Source organism: Strix aluco, chromosome 3, assembly GCF_031877795.1.
Source record: "Strix aluco isolate bStrAlu1 chromosome 3, bStrAlu1.hap1, whole genome shotgun sequence".
In the NCBI taxonomy this organism is placed as follows: domain Eukaryota; kingdom Metazoa; phylum Chordata; class Aves; order Strigiformes; family Strigidae; genus Strix; species Strix aluco.
Window position 1 is genome coordinate 39,575,526 of NC_133933.1, and position 22,622 is coordinate 39,598,147.

A 22,622-nucleotide genomic window follows, 5' to 3' on the forward strand; every position below is an offset into this window, starting at 1 on the left:
AAGAGCCAGGCGGGACTCGGAAGCTGTGGCTGGAGTGTAGCTCAGCCCTCCACAACACAAAACCAGCACTACCTCTAGATTCATCTCCATCCCAAGCTAATACAAGCTCAAAAAAAAAAAAAAACCAAACCAAACCCAACAACTAAAAACCATACAACAAACAGGCAGACAAACAAACAGAAATAAGAAAAACCATCCCAGCGGGAAGATGCTGGGTAGGAGAATAACAGACTCCCGCCTCCTCCTTCCCCTCAGGTGACAGGGGCGGGGGAGAAACGCGCATCAAAATGGCGCCGGCAGAGCCCGCCTTCCCGCCGGCGGAAGCGGGAGTGACGGCAGCGCCGCGACGGCAAGATGGCGGCGCCCAGCCTGCTGCGCGGGGGGTTGAGGCGGTTGTTCACCGGGTTCTTCGGAAGCGGTTGGGCCTCGCCGCCGGTCCGAGCCCTCCGGGAGGGTGAGTCCAGGGGTGGCCCCGAGCTGCCCTGCAGCGCCCCACACCCCGCTGCCTCGCCGCGGTCGGGAGAGACGGTTGAGTTCACTGTATTTCACCTTCTCCCCTCAAAAATACTGTTTCTTCTAGTCCGAATAAATCTCAGTTTGTCCTTTTTTTTTTGTTTTGTTTTGTTTTGTTTTGTTTGCAGTCGTGGAGGTGACTGAAGGCAACACGACCACAGTAAGTTCCTGCACTCCTTTTCCTCAGTAGCTGCTCTTGCCGCTGCTTCTTTCTCCTTCAGGGTGTGTGTCCATGCCCGCCCCCCATCCTCCAAGGAAAAAAACAAAAGCAAAAGGGTCGCTTTTCTGCCTGAAAGACATCTCAGGATGTGAAGGCAAAACCAAGGTAGGAGTGTGTTGCGAGTGCAGGTAAGGAATGGAGGGTTTGGCTGCCGAAGGTTGGTATTGTGACCCTGTTGCTGGTGACGGGTGGCTCCAGTCAGCCACCTATGAGTACCAAACCCCTTGGCATACCGCTGGTAAAGTTGGAGGGCATGACTAGAGGCATTTGGGACCCAAAACACAAGAGGCAGTTCTTCAGATGGGTTCGTTTCTTAAAGTAGTGACACTTGGCATCGTCTCAAGTGTGGGCAGGCACAAAGGAGGTTTGCTCAGTGGCTTTGTCACTTCACCTTGGGCTGGCAACCTGATGTGGCATCGCAGGATTGCTCTGTACTGGTAGCATGAAATGCACATCGCTTGCCTTTGATCTGTGTTGTGTTTGTTAATGTGTGTGCCATAGTGACTGCAGTTAATACAAAACTTGCATCTGATAACACACTTGGTAAGAAAAAATTTTCAGTGAAAGAGGTATTGTCAAAGGAAGACCTTAAATACTAAAGGAAAACTGCTCCTGAAAATAAACCAGAAACTCTGAAGTAACTGATAAAAAAGAGCTTTTTCTTAGCTATGGTTTAAGACAGGAAGAAAAAGACCAAAGCAGTAGAATTAAAATTTTACTTAATTAACACCATGTGATCTGTTGCACTTTATCAAGAGAATTGTCATTGTTTAGAAGAAGCACTGACATTACTGGGAGAGGAAAGGAGATTGCATTATTCTGGTCACATTATGTATGCCAGTAGCAATCTATGTCTTAGCTGGAGACAAGTAACACAGTTATTTTGAAATGTGTAAATATGATGAGGAGAGGAGCAGGAATTATTTGGGAATAGCTAGAAGAGAGTGCCCAATGCTAACCTATATATACATAAATAATAAGGAAGGGGCAGACTTTTTTGCTTTCTAATGAAACAGACAAAACTTGGTTGTTCATGCCTTTGAAAGCCTTGAGTTTCCTTCTTGTCATGTTTAAAACCTGAATGGAGCAGGTTACTTATGTTAAATATATAATATCAAATAGAGTATGGCAGTTAGCAAGATCTCTAAGCCTGTCAACAAAAATAAATTTAAGGTGTGACAGTAGATGTGATGGAAAGTCTCTTTTTTTTTGTTTACAAGTGCCAGAGTACTAATGTTTGCCCAGAGACCTGAAGAGAAGAGCTTGCAAGCATGCCTTGAAGTTGTTTTAACCAAGGCAGGTGTGTGCACACCAACACAACACATGCAGTGGATTGCTGTACTTTGCACTCAGTCAGTTTCAAAGGGGATGTGAATTATAATCACAAAGTCCCGATGCATTAACTGAGACTTGAAGTAAAAAAGTTAGGCACTGCAGTAGCAGAGCCCTTTAGAAAAATAATTCTTCCTGGCCCTTTGTAGAAGCATAAGGAATATTTGGATATTTCTACTGATGATTGATCCTAGCATCAGTTTAGGATCTGTCAGTGCCCCTAGATGAGGCAGATCTTGTAACAAATGGCGTAAATTGACCAACCAAAGGGCCAATACATTTGTCAGCATATCCTCTGGTCACTCCATTTATCCTACCAACTCTGTGTCACTCTTTTCTGAATCCATCTATGTCTCATTGCTTTTATCAGTATCGAAGGAAATGTCTGACATGAACAAGATGAATGAATCCCAGAGAAATCTGGATTTCATCAGCATAATGAGATTGTAGAGCCCGTATATTCCCTCTTAATTCTCTAACAGAAGAATAATAGAGTGGGTTAACAATATGAAAGTAGTTGAGGAATAATGGCCAAAAACTGTACACAGAAATTTATCTCAAGAAAAAATTATTCTGACCTAGCATTCTGAATCTTAACTCATTTCCAAGATGGAATTACAGTCAAAGAATGGACTGAAGCCAGAATAGCAAGAATCAAGATCAGCTCCCCAGAAAACAACTTTACTGATGAATAGAAAATTAGATGCTGGCCTATATTTTGTATTTGTAGTTACTTTTTTTGTTTTTCTAAAACTGGCTGTTCTACTTGTTGGGGGAGGAATCTTACTTAAAAATTGACAATATTCTCTCTCTTTGAGGTACCAAGATGCTTGAACTACAAATAACATATCTGTTTCCATTTTGTCATCACTAGACAAGAAAGATGCAAATTAATGGCATAAAATAGTTCTGACAGTTCAGCTGGATGCCAGTTTCCCATGCATACTTGCAGAAAATGACATGCTTTTCTCTTCCCAGGTTTTCAGGTACAGAACCTGACAGTTCAATCTAAAACAGTCAGCTTTTTTCTTAAGAGTAACATTGCATTCCACACAGGCTTTCTTTTTAAATTCTCTGGTGCTTGCACTATTTGAGGCTGTCAGTTGGTGTTCAAAATTTGGTTTTAATCTTAATTTGGCCAGAGGAAACTTCTAAAGTATTTTGGAGAGAAAAAAATGGCTTAGTTTTATTGTCTTTTCTGTCTGTTCAGCTGCAATTTGAGATAGCTCTTGCTTCTGTTCATGTCCTAAAAAAAAGACAAACGCACATATAGACAGACTGCATATTCCTAACATATCTACATGTAGAAAACAAATTTCTCAAGCTCTTCCCACACACACCTTCTACATGTGTTTGCATGTTACTCTTGAGAAAACTTCAGTGTTAGATGTCACCATTTTGTAGTGAGATAGAAGAGATTATGAAATGATGTCGTAAAGGAATTGTTCAGGGTATTAAACTGGATAAAATATTGATGTATTTAAAAAAAAAAAAAAAAAAAACTAACACAAACCCACAGACATCTCCTAGAAGTCCTTTCTTAAATTTAACTTTTGCTCAGAATTTTCCATTAGTGATTTATAATCTAGCAAGCCCATGCATGTTTTTGTCTACAGTATACTTCTGCTATTCTGTGACATTATCATATTCCCAGAAAAAATGTGTTCTAAAGCTTTTGGCTAAAGAGCCACTACAATTTCAAGGCATGGCAGTTCAAAGGAGTGCTGCAATAAATGGAATTCAGGTGAATGAGAACTTCACACTGACTGTGAACTAGTTTATGTTTAGTAAAATATATATATAAGAATTTACCAAATGGTTCTCTATGCCCCTTGGATTTGTTCTTCTCCCCATAGTCTGTATATCCGAAGTGCTTACTATATCTATATATAAGCGAGTTGAATAATGTAGATACTGTTCCCCTTACATTCGCACAATACTGATCAACGTGTTGTGGACTTGATGAAAAGTATTCCCCAAGTCACAGGTGCAGGTAGAGGTCTAAACTATGCCTGATCATTATATCATTTGAATTGTTCCCTAGATTGAAGGGAGAATTATAGAGGATGCTGAAGCACCGACTCCTCCAAACCCCTCTGGCCAGTGTCCCATCTGTCGCTGGAACCTGAAGCATAAGTATGATTATGTGGTAAGTTTAATGAAGGAGAGTTCCCCCATCCTCATAGCTAGATAAATATTGCTTTCAGATCTACATACTGTACAACCTGCCTCTCATCTTTTGCTGGGTGTAGCAAAGATAGTTAACTCCATCTCTGCTTCTCTGGAGTGTAACAAGAGCTTCCTACATAGTAATTGTTTGCCCTGGGTGATGGTGTTCCTGGGAAAAAGAAGGATGAGCTCATATCAAATAGGAGGTTTGGACTTACACACATGGCCATCTGATCCGAGAAGGCTATATATCTCTTCCATGCCCAGCTGCTTTTCAGCATGGCACTTCCAGGAGAATCAAACTGGAATGCAACATTTAGTCAACTGATTCAGGCCTGTTCTAACTCCAGAGAGGCCAAAAGACTTGACTAGATCAATTATATGTCTTCAAGCACTACAATTTCTTATTGGGTCCACTAAGGTAATAACTGTTTTATATAACTTTTAAAACTTAGTGAATATGAAGGAGAGCATACATGTTTACATTCCTTGCAACGGAAGAAATAGGTTTGATTCAAGCTTTTTGCAGGAAATGCTAATGAGAAGTTTATTAACTAGTGAGAGGATTACTAACACTAAATGTAGAAGATGAGAGGGAAATCCTGTAATGCTTTAAAACAAAAGTACAATGGTCAAGAACACTTTAAGAAGCGTGAGATAGAAGATGCAGAATGTAAATTTACAATAGGTCATTCAAACACAGAGTTTACAGAAGGACTAAGCGTCCCCCTTGCAAGCTAGAAACCCACTATGTGGAATTAGAAAAGAAGAAAACCAGACAGGAACATGCTGTTACTAAGATAAGCTAACAGAAAACTCAGAATAAGTTAATGTCAATAGGATTAGGGTGAGAGAGATACAAATGCACCTGGAGGAAAATAAATCTTTGTGAGAACAAAGGTCTATTAATGAGAGGAAAAGGGGACTGAAAGCCATCTTGCCTGCAGAATGACTAAGCTGCTCACGTGCAGTCCTAGCGCACACACAAAAGAAAAATTATGTTTTAATATCTAGGTAGTAATGGCAATCTTGCAAATGTAAAACAACAGGAAAAAAAATGGTACAGAAATAACTTAAGCGTTGAATTAGGTACAAACCAGTAGGCCTGGATTGCATGTAGCCCCAAGATCTTAAGGGAGTTAGCTAACAAATATATTACTTCACTTGCAATGAAGCTTTACAAAAAACCTAAGGAATCACCAAATGGTTTGAAAATAGCAAGTAAAACACTAAGTAGTTGAGAGAGGAAGGAGAATGATGCTGATGATTACCACTTGGTAATTCAAATGTTGCAAATTCCAAGTAAAATAGCATCAACTAGGAGTAAAAACAAATAACCTGTTGGATATGACTGATTATGATTCATGAATTATGAAGAACATGAGTACAGCAATAGTGCCAGACAAAATACTTGCAATTATTGCAGGCAGGTGAAACAACAGATGTGAGATGTAAATGAAATACCAGTTTAAATATTTTCCAAAGCCGGTCTTGCAGAAATTAAGTTGTTTAGGATCTGAGTGTTGTCAGTGATTCTGACTCAGGCTGAATGCAATATTAAAACAGTGAAATAAGTTGAAGGCAGGGGAGTATTTAGTGTTCTCTGGTCTGGTTTCTCAACAATCTGGGAAAGCTAAAAATACAGTGAATTTGCAGATGATAATAAATTGGGAGAAATGGCAAACACCATTAAGGTATGGTAAGTACTACAAAACCAGATCACATCTGTTTTGTGTGGCCCATGTTTGAATGCAGTGATTTCTTGCAACTCTTTTCTTCATGGTTGCTGAATTGTGTTGTGATCAAAACAGACTAATCACACTGGAAAATACTTTCTTACAGTTAATATAGTTTTATGTGATGTTTAAATGCGAGGAGTCAACAGCATCATTAAACTGGGTAGTTCTACAGATTTCCAGAAAGCATGCCATGAGTTACAGATTAACAACTCCAGAGAAACTATAAACCGCTGCTCAGGGATGAAATGAGCCATGGGAGCAGATTAAATCTTGGAAATTAATATATAGACTCACTCTCTACTGCTGTCTGTGGTAGAAGACTCTGTTGCACATAGAAATAACAGGGCCATCGAGAACCAAAGAAGCAGTTTTAGACAGTGTGATGCTGTAGAGCCTGAGTTCCAGGATTAGAAGTAGACTGTTGGTCCCAACAGACAATGTAAAGCATGAATCTTAGGTGTGTTTGCAGAGTGAACTAAGGTTACGAGTTTTCTTCCACACTTCAGTTTGATTCTTAGATCCTGATTTCTACTGTTCAGTATGGAGGCAAGAGAAAACCAAATGTGAGGAGAGATCCTACAGCAAGAGTCGTAAGAATCATTGCTGAGATCGTTCCTAAGAAATTGTGGTCCTGAGAGACAAACTAGGAACATGTCCATCCTGACTGTCATGTAGCTTTTGAATGCATATGCATCTGGTGTATATATATCCAGTATTCCTGCTGTAGAGCAGAGGAGAACCTGGACCAAAAATTCAGAGGGCAGTATGAACTGGTATTTCGGAATTGCAGAAGTTTCTTACCTCAGTATTTAAAAGCATTCTTCTGTTGGGCTGATGAGAACTAGAAGAAATTTCAGTTCTGGAGTAGACCACCTCTTCTGCTTGAATAAGTCCCTTATATGTTTGAATACTTTGTAGCAGTCATGGATTTTCAGGCTTTTAAATGTTAAGGTGAATAAAATCTCCATTTTCTGCACAAAAGCGCACTCTGCTTTTTTTTTTTTTTCCCTGCAGCAGTGATGAGCAGCAGAATCTGGAAATGCTTACATCATAAAGTGCAGGCATTTAACTGTGTGGGTAATTAAACAGTGGCACAATTTACTCACTGGTGGTTAATTGTCCTAAAAGTCTGTAAATTGAGAACAGCTATTTTTGTTAAAGATATAGCCTAGTTCATACAGCATAACCTATAACCTATGCTTGGTAAGAGATCAGAATAGATGGATCACAGTGGTTCCTTTGAGATTGATAAGCTGAGATCAGTCAGTTGCACAGAAGGGAAAGTGTGAGCTTTTTTGCTTGGGACGCTTGTAATTGGACTGAATGAGGCACTGTGAAAAGGGAAGTGTTGAATTAGCCCCTGAGGGAGCTGAGTAATATGACCTCATAGGACTTTCCTTTTGTCATGTGCAACTAGCACAGTCTAAAGTAGCGGCATAATGAGTTACTTAAGCTGTCAGGGAACTGGGGGACCAATGTCTCCAAAGTTATTAATCAACTGAACAGGCATTGTGAGCACTAGCAGGTCATGATTCCAACCTGCCTCAGCTGTGTTGTGGAGGGCTGCAGTTGTCTTTGCCAGTTCAGTCCTTAGTCTATGCTAAGGCTCAGGATAACAGAGCCGAAGGTATAAATTCCCACAGTCTGTGGTCTGCGTGTGTCTGTCCATTGAAACAGAGACCTCAGTTGAGTTTTTTCGCATCCATTGGAGATAAAAAATTATTTTGGTCATTGTCAGGATGCAACTGGATTGAAACCTGTAATCCTGTTACGAAATGCCTGGAGAATGGTGTACAGCTCTCAGGAGTAAGGGAGGAAGGAAAAACCAGACTCTTGTATAACTAGAAATAATGACTGGCAGATTTGTATGATACAGCCCAGTAGTTATTCGGCTACACAGACACAACTCTTCTTGTGGTAAATGAACATTTTAATGAATCGCATGTAAGCAGTCAAGGATCCTGCTTTTCAAAGTGTCTGCAAATATTAAAATGCAGAGAAGTGTCTGCACTTTGGTTGCCATCCATTCACAAGAATGTGCTGTACATAGTGTTTCGTTTAGCAAGTTTGTCCAGCCCTTTTAGAGGTGAAGGCTAAACTTGTTTTTCATTTTCCCCCTTATCCACTTCAAACATCATTAGTCTGAGTAGGCAGTAAATATGTCATCTTGCTTTGGCAGCAATTAGGGGAAACCAAACTGCAAACTTTGCCTATTAGCCCTAGATTAATTCAATCCAAGTTGTTTTCATCAAATGCTGCAGATTACAGGGGTGGGAATCTGGGTCCAGCCTCGTGGGAGCTGTCCAGTGATTAACTCAAATCTGTGGTTACAGGCTTGGCTGTCCACTAGCACAAAATATGAATTTCATGGAACATGACGGCACCGTGAGAACTTGCCAGACATATTTTTTTTCTTTGACCGCTCCACATACTTGTTCGCTTCCCTCCACAGCTGCCCCATAAAGTTGGCTGTACCTGTGTGCTTTCTCCCTGTGGTAAGATGTATCTGTGCAAGTACTCTGGGAGAGGCACCTGACCTGTTAACTGTGGGGATCTTCAGAAATGGACAAACCCTCTGTCAGGTGTGCAGCATTTTAAGCCAAATGGCGTGAGTGCAGTTTGGAGCTGCAGCTGGGGCATAGATGATTTCAGTTAAGAAATGACTGCCACACAAGGGTGTTGGTCAGTTGGTGATACTGTTGGTCAGAGATGATAACAGAGAACGGATTTTCCTGATTTTTTTTTTCCACAGGGAGAAAAAGAGAGACTATCTCCCTTTGCTTCCCACCTCCCCCCTTTGCATGGAAACACTTGATAACAACCCGGTGACTCCATGAGGCGTGGTGGTAATACGAGAAATCACTTGGACCACACACACCCTTCACAAGAGCCTGTGGCCTACTTAGGCTTTCATGACTGCAAAGACTGGAACAGCCTCAAACTTGCCATCAGATCCCTTTTTCCTCTTCCCCACAGAGTAATGCAGCAGACTAGTAGAAAAGTCTAGAAAGTTTTTCTCTTTCTAGGCACTTGGAGCTGAACAGTCCTTTTTCACTTAGGGAAGTGATATGTTTGTGCTAAATGGCAAATAGAGCTGTTGGCGATTTGGAGAACTGGATGGCTAAAGAAGAGGAAAAAAGGGAACGGAGTCTTGCTCTGGTTTCCTGAATCCAATCCAGTGCATTTCAGGAGTGGCTGAAAGTCAGTGCCCTTGGAGTGTTTGGTTGGCCTCTGTCCAGTTTCCACCAACGCAGCTGGCACCAACCGGTCCCTTGGTTACTGTTCTCATTGGCAAGGCCATGTGTTAGCTGGGCTGAGGACACATTGCTTCCGTTTTAACCATAGATGGCCTCTCAGGAGCTTGCTGCTAGTTGCTCAGCTGTGCCTTTCTTGTTCTTTGGATACAACATCACTCTCTATGGTGGTTGGTAAGTCATTTTGTATCAGTGAGAAGTTGTCTAACCTGCCGTGTTTTCAAAGGAGCTGGATCTGAAAATCAGCCTGATCACATTCATTGTAGACAAGCGGAGGTAGAAAGGAAGCCAGATAAGGGAAGAGGAAAATTGTGTGTCATGATGGTATTAGTGAGAGTGGGATTGACAAAAACAAACCAGAAAAACCCAAACCAGACAAAAAAACTCTAAATTTTGACTGCAACACTTGCATGACAGCATCTGTCAGAATCAGTCATTACAGAAAGGTGTACTGAATTCCAGCAGGCCCCTTCAGAGCTGAGCTGGTCTTGTGCAATGGGGATGGATGTATAATTCCTAGATATCTGAGTTTTCTGAATACTCATTTTATATCCACTTGTGATTGTTTGCCTTTGTAAGGGCAGTAAATGAATGCTCCAGGGAGCTGTTTGTAAAAGAGCAAAGATAGTGGGGTGGGAGCAGGTCTGCGAATCTGAGCAACAGGCAGAGTCAGGGTCACCCAACGTGAAAAGCAACAAGTACTCTTTGTTCTTGCCTCTTGCCCTAGACAGCGGGGGGTGTAAAGTGCTGACGTACCTGGTTTGAATTCTTGTTCTGTCAGGGTGCTTGCTGGCAGATCCCATCCAGCCTGCAGGCAGCCTCCGCATGGTCCAGCTACCTCAACTATGAACATGTTTACAACAGCGGTGGAGAAGTAAACTATCAACCAGCAATGTCTGTCAACAGATGGGGAAAAAACAAGCACATAATCTCCAGAGGCCCTTTGGGCCAACTTATGCTGACGTCAGCATGTCAAGGGGACCTGCCTGTATTGGCCTGAGGGGTACAATTGCATTGGTGCTGCGTGTGGAAATGGAGAACACGTATCTAAATACTGGGCTGTTGCACTATGTACAGTTAATAGGACACTCGTGCAACAGCTGTTCCTGCTGTGTTTAAAAGTTTGTCATCCCAGCCCTGTGATACTCTCTGATCCTAGAGATCCCTTTAATTTTGTTTTTATTAAGAGTGCTTTACATTTCTAGAGCTCTTAATTGGAAAGGTCAACATCAGTGTAATCTAAATGATTCTTGAATCGCAAACAAACCCTCAGCATGCTCCGAGTGCTCCTTGCATCCAGTGTGGCTGTAACAGCCCCACCTAATGCACGCACAGTCCTAGGACTGAAGACAGGAATTCATCCTATTAGGTCTTTCTCATCAGCACACATTATTTTCTTACAAAAAGCTTCTTCGTGCAAGATCTTGGACCGTTTCCCTGCTCTCCACCCCTCCAGAGAGACATGAGGGAAGTTCCACCATGGGAAACTGGGTAAAAGTTTGAGGAGTAGATAGCAGAGAACAATCCTGCTCTGAGGGAACAAGGAGGGGACCAGAGGTGATCTAACATATCTGTGACCTTTAGGATAGCAGCTGTGATGGCATTTCCAGTTGTGTAAACACTATCCATCTGTAGGTCTTGTGTAACTGTGCCTGAGTACCTAGGACACATTATCTTAGCTAGAATCTTGGAGCAAGCGACAGTGAAGTAGGAGGAATTGCAGCTGACATCATGTGTTTACACTAGTGAAGTCAGGGGAAGACTCAGACCATCTGAGTGACCTTACTGAGCTAAGCTGGCAAGTGGAGTGACAGCAAGCAAAAGCCACTTGTTGTCAGGCTGCAGCCAAAATGCGTAGGAAGGAATCATTGTTTTGTTTTGCTTTGAGTTCTGTACACAGCGCAAGGGTCAGCACAACACCTAAGAATCACAGCAGTTAAAGTAGCTGTAGCACTGGTGGTTTTGCTCTTCTCTTGCTCCGTCAGGATGTCTTGCTGCTGAGTCAGTTTATCCGTTCTGATGGAGGGATGCTGCCACGAAGGATCACAGGCCTCTGTGAGGAAGAGCACAAGAAGATTGCTGTCTGTGTGCAGATGGCTCACCGTGCAGGTACCTAGCCGCCTCCTGAGACAACCCCTTACTGTGGGGTACCCATAGAACGCCTTGAGAAGGATCTCCCACCCAATTAGTATAGCTCAGTGAGATGTCATTGTCCAGTCACCTAGCAAACTCATTTATGGTCCAAGTGCTGGGACAGGATGATGGAACAGAGACCACTTGTTGTGTTTTCTATGTGTCTTGGCTCCTGCCTTGGCAGCAGACATTTATCTCTGTAGATGAGTCTACCATTGCAGAAAGATCTGGGAAAGTGGCTCAATCTCTAGTAATTAAAGATTAAATACCAGCTTCTGAAATTACTTGATTTAGTGTAAGCTTGACCTACCCTGTTAATAACCTGCACCTGTCTACTATCTGCCATGTGAAGACTTTTTTGCTTTACCCTGGCAGCGGGACCCAGGTTGACACAGTCAGAGTATTGTGCTGATCTTTATGCCTGGTACCTGAGTTGTATTCAAGTTAAATGGGTGAGAATTTTAATGGGCAGATTTTCATCCTGGAGATGAAATCTGATTGGACACTAGTGCTCAATGTCCTCTCAAAAAGCCTCTTTAATGAACCCAAGTGGCTGTGACTTTATTGTATTTCCTCTCTATACCCAGTAGAACCTCCTAGCTTCTCTTTGGCAGGGGTGCAGGTTCAGCAATGACTAAAGATAAAATACCCTTTCTACTGTACTTGTGTTTTTGCTGTGCTGTCCCATTGGGGACCTGGGCTGCCTGACCTGCGAGGTGCAATGTAACTTCTGGATGCTATAGAGGCAAGGAAGCCCTGCAAAATATTCTCACGCATTTCTTTTTCTGTTTCAGGTTTGTTGCCAAACCACAGGCCTCCACTGCCTGAAGGGCATATTCCCAAGAAACCCAAGCTCAACAGGTGAATAGTCTTGTCTTTCCACATCTCTTTTTTTCAGGAATGGATTGGGAGAGGAAAAGCAGTTCCTTATAACTGGGTAGAACATGCCTCAGGCAACAGAGCTCAGAGTACTCATAGCATTTCAGAGAATGAAGGTCTGTCACAGTATTCTCTTGTCTTTTAAGGACAAACCACATCTCATTCAAACCATTTATCCACACAGGATTAAAACTGCCACACCTGTTAGTCTGCCCTCCCTTCCTCAGCTGCACTCGCCTCCTCATCACTAACACTCAGTAGGGCAGTTACAGGAGGCTGCCACAGAGATGGAGTCACAGCATCACAGAGTAGTTGAGGTTGGAAGGGGCCTCTGGAAATCATTTAGTGCAAACACCCTGCTTGGGCAGGTTACCCAGGACTATGTCCAGTTTTGAGTATCTCCAAGGATGGACCTTCCACAGTTTCTCAGGCAGCATGTTCCAGAGAACAGCACTCATAGTGAGACAGTGTTTTCTTACGTTCAGACAGAATTTCTTGTGTTTTAAGTTGTGTCCATTGCCTCTTGTCTTGTCACTGGGCACCACTGGGAAGAACCTGGCTCTGTCTTTACACCCTCCCTTCAGGTATTTATTGGTAAGACCCCCATGAGCCTTCTTTTCTCCAGGCTGAGCATTCCCTTCTCTCTGAGCCCGTTGGTGCCCGGCCCCAGCAGCAGGAGGATGCCCAGGAGGGGTACCAGGAGTGAGTGGGGGGCTGAGCAGCTAGCAGGGGCCCATCACAAGCCTGTTCCCCTCTGCCCCATCCCCATTGCCCCCAGTCAGTGATTTGCCCTCTGACTGCCCTTCCTATGCAACAGGGTCTCTTCCCCCTCCCCGGCCTGAATGGCCCCTGGCCTTTGGTGGGCTAAGGGAAAGCCTGCGGCCCTTCTGTGCTGGGCACTCAGAGGTGCTAATCCCCTGTTTATGACCTCACACTCTGTTTCCATGGGGATGTCAGAGCGGTTTATGAACCTCGCATTAGCAAGCCATGGGGTTACCAGAGGCCATGGGGCTGTTGCTGGGAGAGCTTAGGCTGCAGGGCTGGGGATGGCTGGAGACTCCTGCATTTCAGGTCTGACTCTGCAGTGAAGATTTGAAGCAAGTTCTTGGAAATGTCCCTTGGATGCTGGCAGGCTGTGTACTGGGTATCAGTGGGGATCAAATTAGAGGGCTCCACATTTGATGCAGCCCTGTAGCTGTCAGATATTTCAACCCTGAAAAGTTCTTCTTTCCTGTGTCTTACCAAGTCTTTGGGATTCTTTAGTAGCTGTGTCTATGTAGCAGCTGCGGGGTGGAGCATGTTATCTAGTTAGCATTCACATAGCAACCCTGTATAGCAGGTTGAGACAGGAAATGGTAAATCCTGTATCTTGCTGGAGTCACACCAGTACTCCAGATGTAATGGCCTGACTCTTATAAATTGTTCCATAGACTTTTAGAGAGAACAAAGAACGGATACCTCTGGATACATTCTACATGCAAGTAGGTGTGCTACACCTCTAAAATTAAGAGATTTAAAGTAGAGATTAGTATCCAAGCCCTCCCTATTGCATTGCTAGTCCCTCCCTACACCACCCTTGTTTTTCTCTTCCCAGCAAAGGAACGTAGCAAGCAGGGTGGAAGCAGAGTTCAGAAGGAGAGCAGAGCTGTTGCTGACGAGATGGAACAGCATTGAAATAGGCAGGCTTTAGGGTCTGGGTGGAGACAAGAGAAGGAGATAAAGAAATCAGATTGAAAGTTTTGATGGTGGGGCTGGAACTAAACAAATGAATCCCAGAGCCAGGATAGAGTGCAGGGGTACTTCGGGTGTGCTCTCCTGGTGCCTTGGAATACTGTCTTGCCTGCCTGCTAGAAGGGAAAAGCTCTGCATCTTGGAGCCTTGCGAAATCTTGGCTGTTGTCGTTCTTTGAGAGTTTTGACTGTGCACACCTGCACCTGCACTTCTCACATTGCTCTCTGGAACAATAGCTGGCGCCACATAAGGCAGGAGATATGATTGCTTTCTTCCTCTAGCCTGAAGGGAGGACTGAATGGTACCCACATGCTAAAGACATTCAACCAGTACTTATTTTGGGAATGAAGCCAGAGCTCTTATCAAAAGTTTCCCACATAAATGACTTGTCCAAGCTTACCTTGTCTTTGCTGCTGTACTTGTTTCTAAAGCTGTCTGTAAGTCCGTAGTAGGGAAGCACTCAACCTGTGGTGCTGCCACATGCAAGTGAGCTGGCAGGGGAGGACAGGGGCAGAATCAGGCCGGGACTTTTGAGACGAACAAGCTGCCTTGTTCAATGCCATGAGAACATGACCAGGTCATCCTCTAATCCTGCCTTGTGTAATATCAGGGCTGCACGTCTAAATTAGCCTGTTCCTTCACTGTATTTGTGTCTGCTGGGTTTTTAAGTGCCAGTTCAAGAAAAGATCAACAGGATCTACAGAGAACCTATTATAGCAGGCAGTACATTGCACAGTTCAGTCACGTATTTTCCAAACCCTTGAGCTTCAGTTCTTCTTGAGATCGCTGTATTGGCTGCTCTAGTCACCTTTACCTCTCTGCTTAGATGAGAGATAATAATGCCTTTTTGCACTGCTGCTGTAGCCCTGATGCCAATGGCGAGAAACGGAGGTGCCTCATAATATGCTTGGGCCCCTTGTTAAAGCTCTTTCAAGACAGAAACACAAGTAATGTACATTCCTTAACATCAGTTTAACCAGCCCCTGTGCTCTCTGGCTCTGCCTGCCATGATGGCTTTTTCCTTGTTCCACCAGTGGGTCTACTGTGAGTGTGGTGTTGAAATATGCTCTTCCGCACACCATTCCCTCCAAAATAACCCTTACCAGCCACTCTTCAGGAGCAGACTGAAGTGCCCATGTTGTAGATGCTAGAGCTATTGAATTGTCACCAGCTGCCTGAGGAGCCTTTAACCTGATCTGTGAAGGAATCAGGGATCCTGGCACAACAGCACCGATGCTTGCAAAGGTGAAAGAGGTGTCACTTTCTTGGCTCTGCAGGAGTCTGGTCCTCCTTGGTCAAAAGAAAGTCATGCAGCAACAAGCCAGCAAACAGAGATGGAGACAAACCTGTATCAGGGCTGCAAACTGAGAGGGATAGTTCTCACAGGTGGCTAGTAGTATATGGTATACTGTGAATTTAGTCCATTCCCAGTCGCATGGCCTCTGTTCCTGCTGTCTCTCCCCCTTGCTCTTCTGCACTTGCTCTCTTATCATCAGGATCTTATCATCTAACATCAGGTTTCATTGCACATGGAAGGCAGCTTTGCATACAGAAGACAGTTCCTGCTATACTGTTCTAAACTGGGAAGGTGTGAGGTGAAAAGAATAGACAGAGCACTGTAAAGATACATAGTGTGTCTCAAGACTGTCACAATAAGCTTTGCCCTGCTGAAGGACAGCATTTCTCTCGGTTTTATCTGTACTTTTGAGTGTTCACCCCTTCTGCCCTGAAATTCCTCTCATTGCCCCCCTGTAAGCAATCTGTTGTCTAACTTCCCTCTGAATTGAGAAATTATTCACTTTTTTAAAGTAGGGACTTCTGAGAAGTCACTGTCTACTCCAGACATTACCCCACATATTTCTATGAGAATTCCTACCATCTGTGGACAGAAAATCTTACACTGAGCTGAAGAATGTTTTGCTGATGGTAGAGCTCTTGACATTAGACTACACCATCAGCTGGTAGACTGACAGGACCAAGATGAAAGCCTAAGATAACCTTAGGGAGTGATTCCACTCACACCACCTGAGATTGAGGGAGATTCATTTTGGGGAGTGTAACTTGAAGCAGGAGTCAGAGCCCAGCACCTCTACCATAATACAGACCTCAGCATTCACTTACTGCATGTAGACTCAGAGGAGCAACTCCTGCCTGGCTGAAGTCTGGCAGATTACTTCATTTGGATAAGTAATCCCTTTCATTTCTCTCCAGTCTTGCAAAGTTCTGGTTGATGCTCCCTTTGGCCAGGCTTCTTCCAAGGTTGTGTCAGTATTTTTGAGAGCAGCTTCATCTGCTGCCAAAAGAGGGACGAACCAGCCTGATGAAAAACTACTTTGTCTTTGCTCTTTGCCCCTGAGACAGTGCACAGGCCAGCTGCATGGGAGGAACCCTATGGCTCCTGGGCAGAGGTGCTAAGGAAGCATATAAAGAAGGGCTGAGGAATTGTGTTAAAATATACTTTTGGGAGCAGAAGAAAAGCTGCTCCTGAGCTTTTCCTTGGCTGCAGTTGTGGCTATCTTGGCCAGAATGTTTGGGCCCTGTCACGGTCACCCTGTTTAAAGTGAGCCTACTTCAAATCCAAAGTGTCTGGCATGCAGGGGCTAGCACCTAGCTAAGATTAAAATGTAACATGCCACTGTACGGAACTATCAGCAAACTGTCTTAATGAGGGTCAGGGGTGCTGCCCTGCCATTGGCCTAGTGATCTGAAGTGTGGATTTATCATCCAGAACCCCTCTGCCTGCTCTGCCCCTCCATAAGGTGCTCTTCTGGTGCTTATTCAAGGATGTTTTCCAAACAGCAGAATCTCTGCTCTATTTTCTGAAGTGGTTTTATTGTCTCCATTGTACAAATTTTGGACATTCCCTCCTACATGTCCCAGACTTCTCTGCAGAGGTAAGAATTTCCCTGCTTTGCACTGGGTCACTTGGCAGCTGGCCTTTCCTTACCCACCCTCTCCTGATCCTGTTTCTACCTCTGGAATGCAAGAGGAAGAGCAGAATGCTTTGGGAAGTAGTGGCCTGCAGATCCTGCCTTGTTCTTGATCATCCAGCTGTCTAGCACAAGGGGTCACCCATCCAGGATGTAATGTAACGTAGAGGACAAGATTGGGAACTGCAGAAAATGGTATAACATGAAAGTGAAATGCCAGTTTGAGCCAAGCTGTGTGGTCCTGGGGGTGGTAGGAGATGTATGGGAACACCCTGTGGTCCGAATTCAACTGGGGAGTGCTCCACAGCTCTCTCTTTTACCCCCTGCAGGTGGGACAGCATCCAGGTGAGACTAACCAGGATATTTCTCATTTCTTGGACTTCATTTCTTTGCCTTTTCTCTTTCTATCTGATTTGGTTTTGACAGTGATAGCTCATGAATGTTACCAGTTAACTGCTTTACTATCTATGAGTGCTTTTGAAGAAATATGGCCATGGGAGTACCCACATCATCCATAAACTCTTGAGTCTACTGTCCTCCCCCTCTCTTTCATATCATTTGTCTGCAGAACTTGAACATGGAAAACCAATGAAGTTTACCCCCATCAATGAAGAATTACTCCCTGCAGTTCATTTTCTCATGTTTGGCCCAGTCTGGGGTTTTCAGTGTTTCCAAGGAATGACTCCACAAGCCAATTTGTCTTGCAGCCAAGGATTGTTCCCTCATCCTCAGCCTGAATTCTCCCTTTCATAACTTCCTGCTGTTATTTCTGTATCCATTTGTGCCCAGCCTGGCATGTTCCAGTTAAGTGCTGAAGCAACAAAATATTTTCACTAGCTCATGAAGCTGAGGATGTTCTCAGGAACTTCACCAGCACAGTACAGAGTGACACACTGTTCTCCTATTCTTGAGTCATGTGTGTGCAGGCCGCCACACACCACAACCATCGGGGAAATGGTCAAGCACAGCTGCAGGTCAAACTTCTGTCCTTGCTTTCAGGAATGGAAACCTGAATAGTTCAGCAGTCTTCTTTCCAGCATGAAGGTTGTCGCATGGATAATGTGGACTAACACTCTATCCAGAACAGTCACGGACTTCAAGCCAGCCAGCATCTAGATGCTCTCTTAATGTGAATGTAGCACTCATTTTCTTCTGACAAGTCCAAAATATTGGTTAAAGCACAACACTGTGAAGTTGTTCTCTTTCCAGAAGGGCTAAGGGATGTCACAGGTTCCCTGTGTCTGGGCTCTGTCAGCAAGAGGTGCTGTAGATTATGGAGTACTTGATTTTGAGTGTTCAGCTGCCACTCCATTTTCAGCTTCCTACTGGAAGAACAGAACTTGGCACAGATAATATCCAAGTCAATCCCTCCTCCATCACCTGAACTGAAGGAGTTGCTGTGTGTTAGGAAAGAGTCAGGTTCCCTATGAACTCCTCATGAATTACAAAGTTCTCAGGCTCTGTGGACACCTCTCATCCCTGGGAGCAGAATCCGGTTTCACTGCTATCAGCGTTTCACTCCAGCAGCATGTGGTTTCTTTCATCTGCATGGAAACTGTGCTGTTCATAGCACGTGAATTCAAAAGCAAAGAGCCAGAGCGGCTGCAGGTGAGCAAAGCCAAGAGGTGTCATGGGAAGGGATGTGGCAGGGAGGAGACAGGCTTGCCAGCACTTTGATCGAGTGCTTCCTGCAGTCTGTAGCCCTCTGCCTTCTGCGCTTAATCCAAACAAAAGCCATATTGAAAAAGTTCGGTGAGGGTTCAGAAGTTCAGCCTTGAACTGCACCAGCATGGCCTGTGTTTGGGCTGTGTGCAGGACTGCAGTTGCCCCATGGGTAGGTCATTTCCCTCACCTGGCACATGGAAGCCCTGTGCTAACTCCCAGGTGTTAAGTGGCAGCCTCTGAGTGGGAAGCCATTGGGGTCCTCCTGCCCACTGAATAAAATCCATGGAAATGGACTTCCACGTGCCACAGAGATTTTAGGCAACTGCAACGACTGCAGGTGACTAACCACAGTTGTTTCCATCCTGTTTATTTCTTGCCTTTTCCCATCAGGGAAATCCCACCAGGATTCCCATCACACTTTATCCAGGCTACTCATTTGTGCAGCTAGAGTCTAGGGATTCTGGTTGTTGCCCAGGATCCTACAGTACTCAAGGGGGCAAGCAGAGCCTCGAGGTGAGTTGCTGGTCCCCAAGACTGGCAGTTCTGTCCCCCTTTGTCCAGAGTGAGAGCTCTGCATGCTGAGTTAACAGGTTAGGAGACTGTTGGACCAGCTGCATTTGGCATCCACATGGAGGCTCTGTCCTGACAACCCTCAGCTGGTTGAGAAAATTGAAGAGAAAGTCTGCCAGTGTGTGTTTGTAGGTTATTTTAAAAACTCCCCAAGACAAACCATGTGGTTGGATACAATGGAAAGTTGGGTGACTTAGCTAGAAAAGGGGGTACACTACCTTATATGGACAGCAGAGTTTGCAGAAAAGGCCCGTGTGCTGGGGTTTGAAGCTCTCATGTGAGTTTTGTGGATTGTTTTTACTCTCAGAAAAAAAAAAATCTGTGAAACAGTAGGAACTGGGGTTAGTCAAAGAGGAAAAGGAACTTTGTAGACTGACTGCTCCCAGGCATCAGGCTTTTGCCACTGCTGAATCAAGGTAAAAAAAAAAAAAAAAAAAAAAAAAAAGAGGCAGCAAACAAAATAGGACAAGTTTGAGTTTGGGACAAAGCAAGTATTAAAAGCACTAAAAGCAAATGTGCTCCAGGAAGGGAAAGCGTCCAAATGTGTGTTTCAGCTAACAATGAAAAGCCCCAGCCTGCAGTCTCCAAAGGAAGCCAAAAGCCTGGACCAGAGGGCTGGATTAGACCTGCTCAAAAGAGAAATAACAAAAGCTTTAAAATCAGGCCATTACTAAATCCTCCTTCCTATGCAGAATTGGGGTGTGCACTTCCAGCCCCCACACAGAAACAGAGGGATTTCTTAAAAAGCCACTGTCTGTCTAAACCTGCACACAGCATTGATGTGTATCTCACATTCACACATTCACTTCTCTCCCAGTGAGATCATTTATTATCACGGGAGCACTTTCCCGTAAGCGTGTGGACACGTGACCAGAACTGCACTTGGCACACTGATGCATTAAAACAATTTGGGATTTTTTTCCTCCTTCACTGTAAGTGCAGTCTCATGATACCAAAACTTGCACTACAGACCTCCCCCTGCAGCAAGGGAAATATGAAAAGAAGGACCTACCCCCACGTGCCCGTCCAGTACCCCTGCAGCTTCTCCCAAAGGAGATGCCTTTCCGTGGTTTGTTGCCAGATTCCAAACTGGGGACCTGCATTTGGTCTCTCTGAACTCCCTTTGCACGTGAAATTAGAGACAGGAGAGTCTCTCCTGCTTCCTGTCCTGATGTTGTTATATAAGGGATTCCACTAATGCACTAGCATAACATTAAAGGTCAAAAGGGACTAATTTAGTGAATGCATAGGAGAACAAGTGCCTGATCTTGCTCTATGCTGTCTCCCAGATCCCTCCTGCTGTTGCTTCTAGGTGTTCTAAGTATCATAAACTCCTCAAAGCAAAAGCAAAGCATTTTGGAAGTGGCTTCATTTCAGTGGCAGGAACCTCCAAATGTGATTCATTTTTCAATTTGTTCTGTTCGGGATTGCTGAGGAAGAAAAGTGCTAGGAAAATGAGCTGCTGTTATATAGTCTGTAGCTGCCTGGCATAGCGAGCTTGCTTTGTAGTTCTCAGGAATGTGCCAAATGCCTTCAGACAAATGCATTACATGGTCTCTGTCCAAAGTTCTTAATATCTCAAATTTGCACGATGCAAATAAAAGGTAACAAAGCTGTTTGAGGAGAGGATGACTGATTGAGGTTACGTTAAGACCATGGGATTACTCAACAGAGGCATGCAAACATCGCTGGACAAAGTTTATCAGTCTGTTCCAAATTCTAATTTGTTCGAGCATTGTTTGTGCAGATTATGCTAGGGTCTTACTTTGGATCTTTATTGTCTGAAAAGACTCCTCTTTCTCTGAGGACCTCTATTCCCTTCTCTACTGGTAGCAAAAGATTTAAAGCCTAACAAAACTCCAGGCCACCCAGCCACAGGGTAAGACTTCCAGTAACTGATTCTGGATCTGAAATCCCCCGCCTGTTTGCAAAGCCAAGTCTAAAACTTCAAATGGTAAAAAGCAGAGGATATTTGCCAGACATTGCTCTTCACAGAGATTTGTAGTTGTGATGATAATTCCATTCTAGTACCTCTTATATTGTAGGTTCTGACTTCCTGCACCAGCAAGCTGCAGTAGTATTGTACAGAGAACGCTAAAGCAAATGTGGACATATGAAAATAAAAGACTAGGCCAGAAACCCATCTTATGCAGAAGAAATAACCAATTATCCGCCGACAGTAAACAAATCCCTTTTTAGAGACTTTATTTCTCACAGAGTTTAGCTTTTGTAATTAGTTTACCTTATTGAGGCCAGATGTTGAAATAACACCTCCCATAGAGTCCAGATGCATTCGGTCTTGGACTTAGTTGCAATGAAAGGATTTGGCACTCCAGTTTAGCTGCAGGTGGACAACTTGCCAGCGGCCTGGAGGCTACACCTGATTTGTTTTGTGAGACTGGAAGTCAAGCAGGTGCCAGTGGGTTCAGTACAGAGGTGCAGCTTAGAAGTTCCAAAACAAACAAAAATTCCTTTCCAGTGGTCCCTTCTGGATTGAAGGAGCTCTGCTCACGGTTATTCCTTTTATAAAGAGGCGTGTGGGGAGGCAAAGGCTACAGTGCCTGCTCTTGCCTCAGTCAGAACCTCTTCTCAGTGATCGGTCTCAAACTGAAATGTGTTTGTGTTGTTTTGACAGGTATCTGACCCGCTGGTCTGTCAGATCTGCAAAGCCCATCTGGAAGAGGGGCCCTAAGTGGTGCAGAATACCCATGCCGGTCGGACACCCTTTGCTGAAGGATAATGTCAAATATACCCACAAGCCTCTCTATTTAAACCACTAGGGGCCAGAACTGGCACAGTCAGTAAGCACAGCTGTTTTCCACTGTTCTGCTTTTTTTGCAAGTTTGTCAGTATCTCCAATTTTCTTATTCCAAAACTGTCATTAGTACTCTATATTGTCTCCAGTGCATAAGCTGCGATCTGCTCCTCAGGAGAATACAAGATTCAGCAAAGCAAAGTTGAATGTGCAGAATAATTTGGAGAAAGCAGGGGGCAAAGACTTGTACCTCAAAGCCAGAAAGGATCTGAAGGCTTTTGTTTCATTATGGTCCACGACTGGGTTTGGAAAACAATGTTTCCTTCTTTTTCCAGCAATGAATGGTGATTCCCCATTAACATGTGTTTCAACTCAGATTTGCTTCATTTGGGCTTTTGTACCTGAGACACTGATGAAGAAAAAGTCTCCTGCAGCACTATGTTTCCTTGGCAGTAACAGAAATTGTTAATGAATTTTTTTATAATCAGTAATTTGCAGCAGAACACCTGTGGCAGTGGCAGATGGGCATGTGTGTGTCTTACGTGTCCCCTGAAGGATTCCTGGCTTGTGCTTCACTCCTGGATCTAGCAAATACAGAATGTTGACATCCTTGATGACTTGGCCTGTTTTTTTCCCCTTGCAAATGGATTTGCCATCCGTCTTCTGTGTCAGTGATATGGCTGCTTTGAGGGATAGATTGGGACTGATAGATGTGCATAATTTTCCATCCTG

General features: G+C 44.0%; 1 protein-coding gene across 1 annotated transcript; it reads left to right on the forward strand.

Moving 5' to 3' along the window:
• Positions 1-318: 318 nt before the first annotated feature.
• On the forward strand, positions 319-22,504 carry MRPS18A (mitochondrial ribosomal protein S18A). The gene is made up of 6 exons (XM_074818191.1): positions 319-454; positions 642-673; positions 4,110-4,214; positions 11,213-11,336; positions 12,155-12,221; positions 21,771-22,504. The coding sequence occupies exons 1-6, from the start codon at positions 355-357 to the stop codon at positions 21,913-21,915; spliced, it is 573 nt and encodes a 190-aa protein (XP_074674292.1). The 5' UTR covers positions 319-354; the 3' UTR covers positions 21,916-22,504.
• Positions 22,505-22,622: the final 118 nt, after the last annotated feature.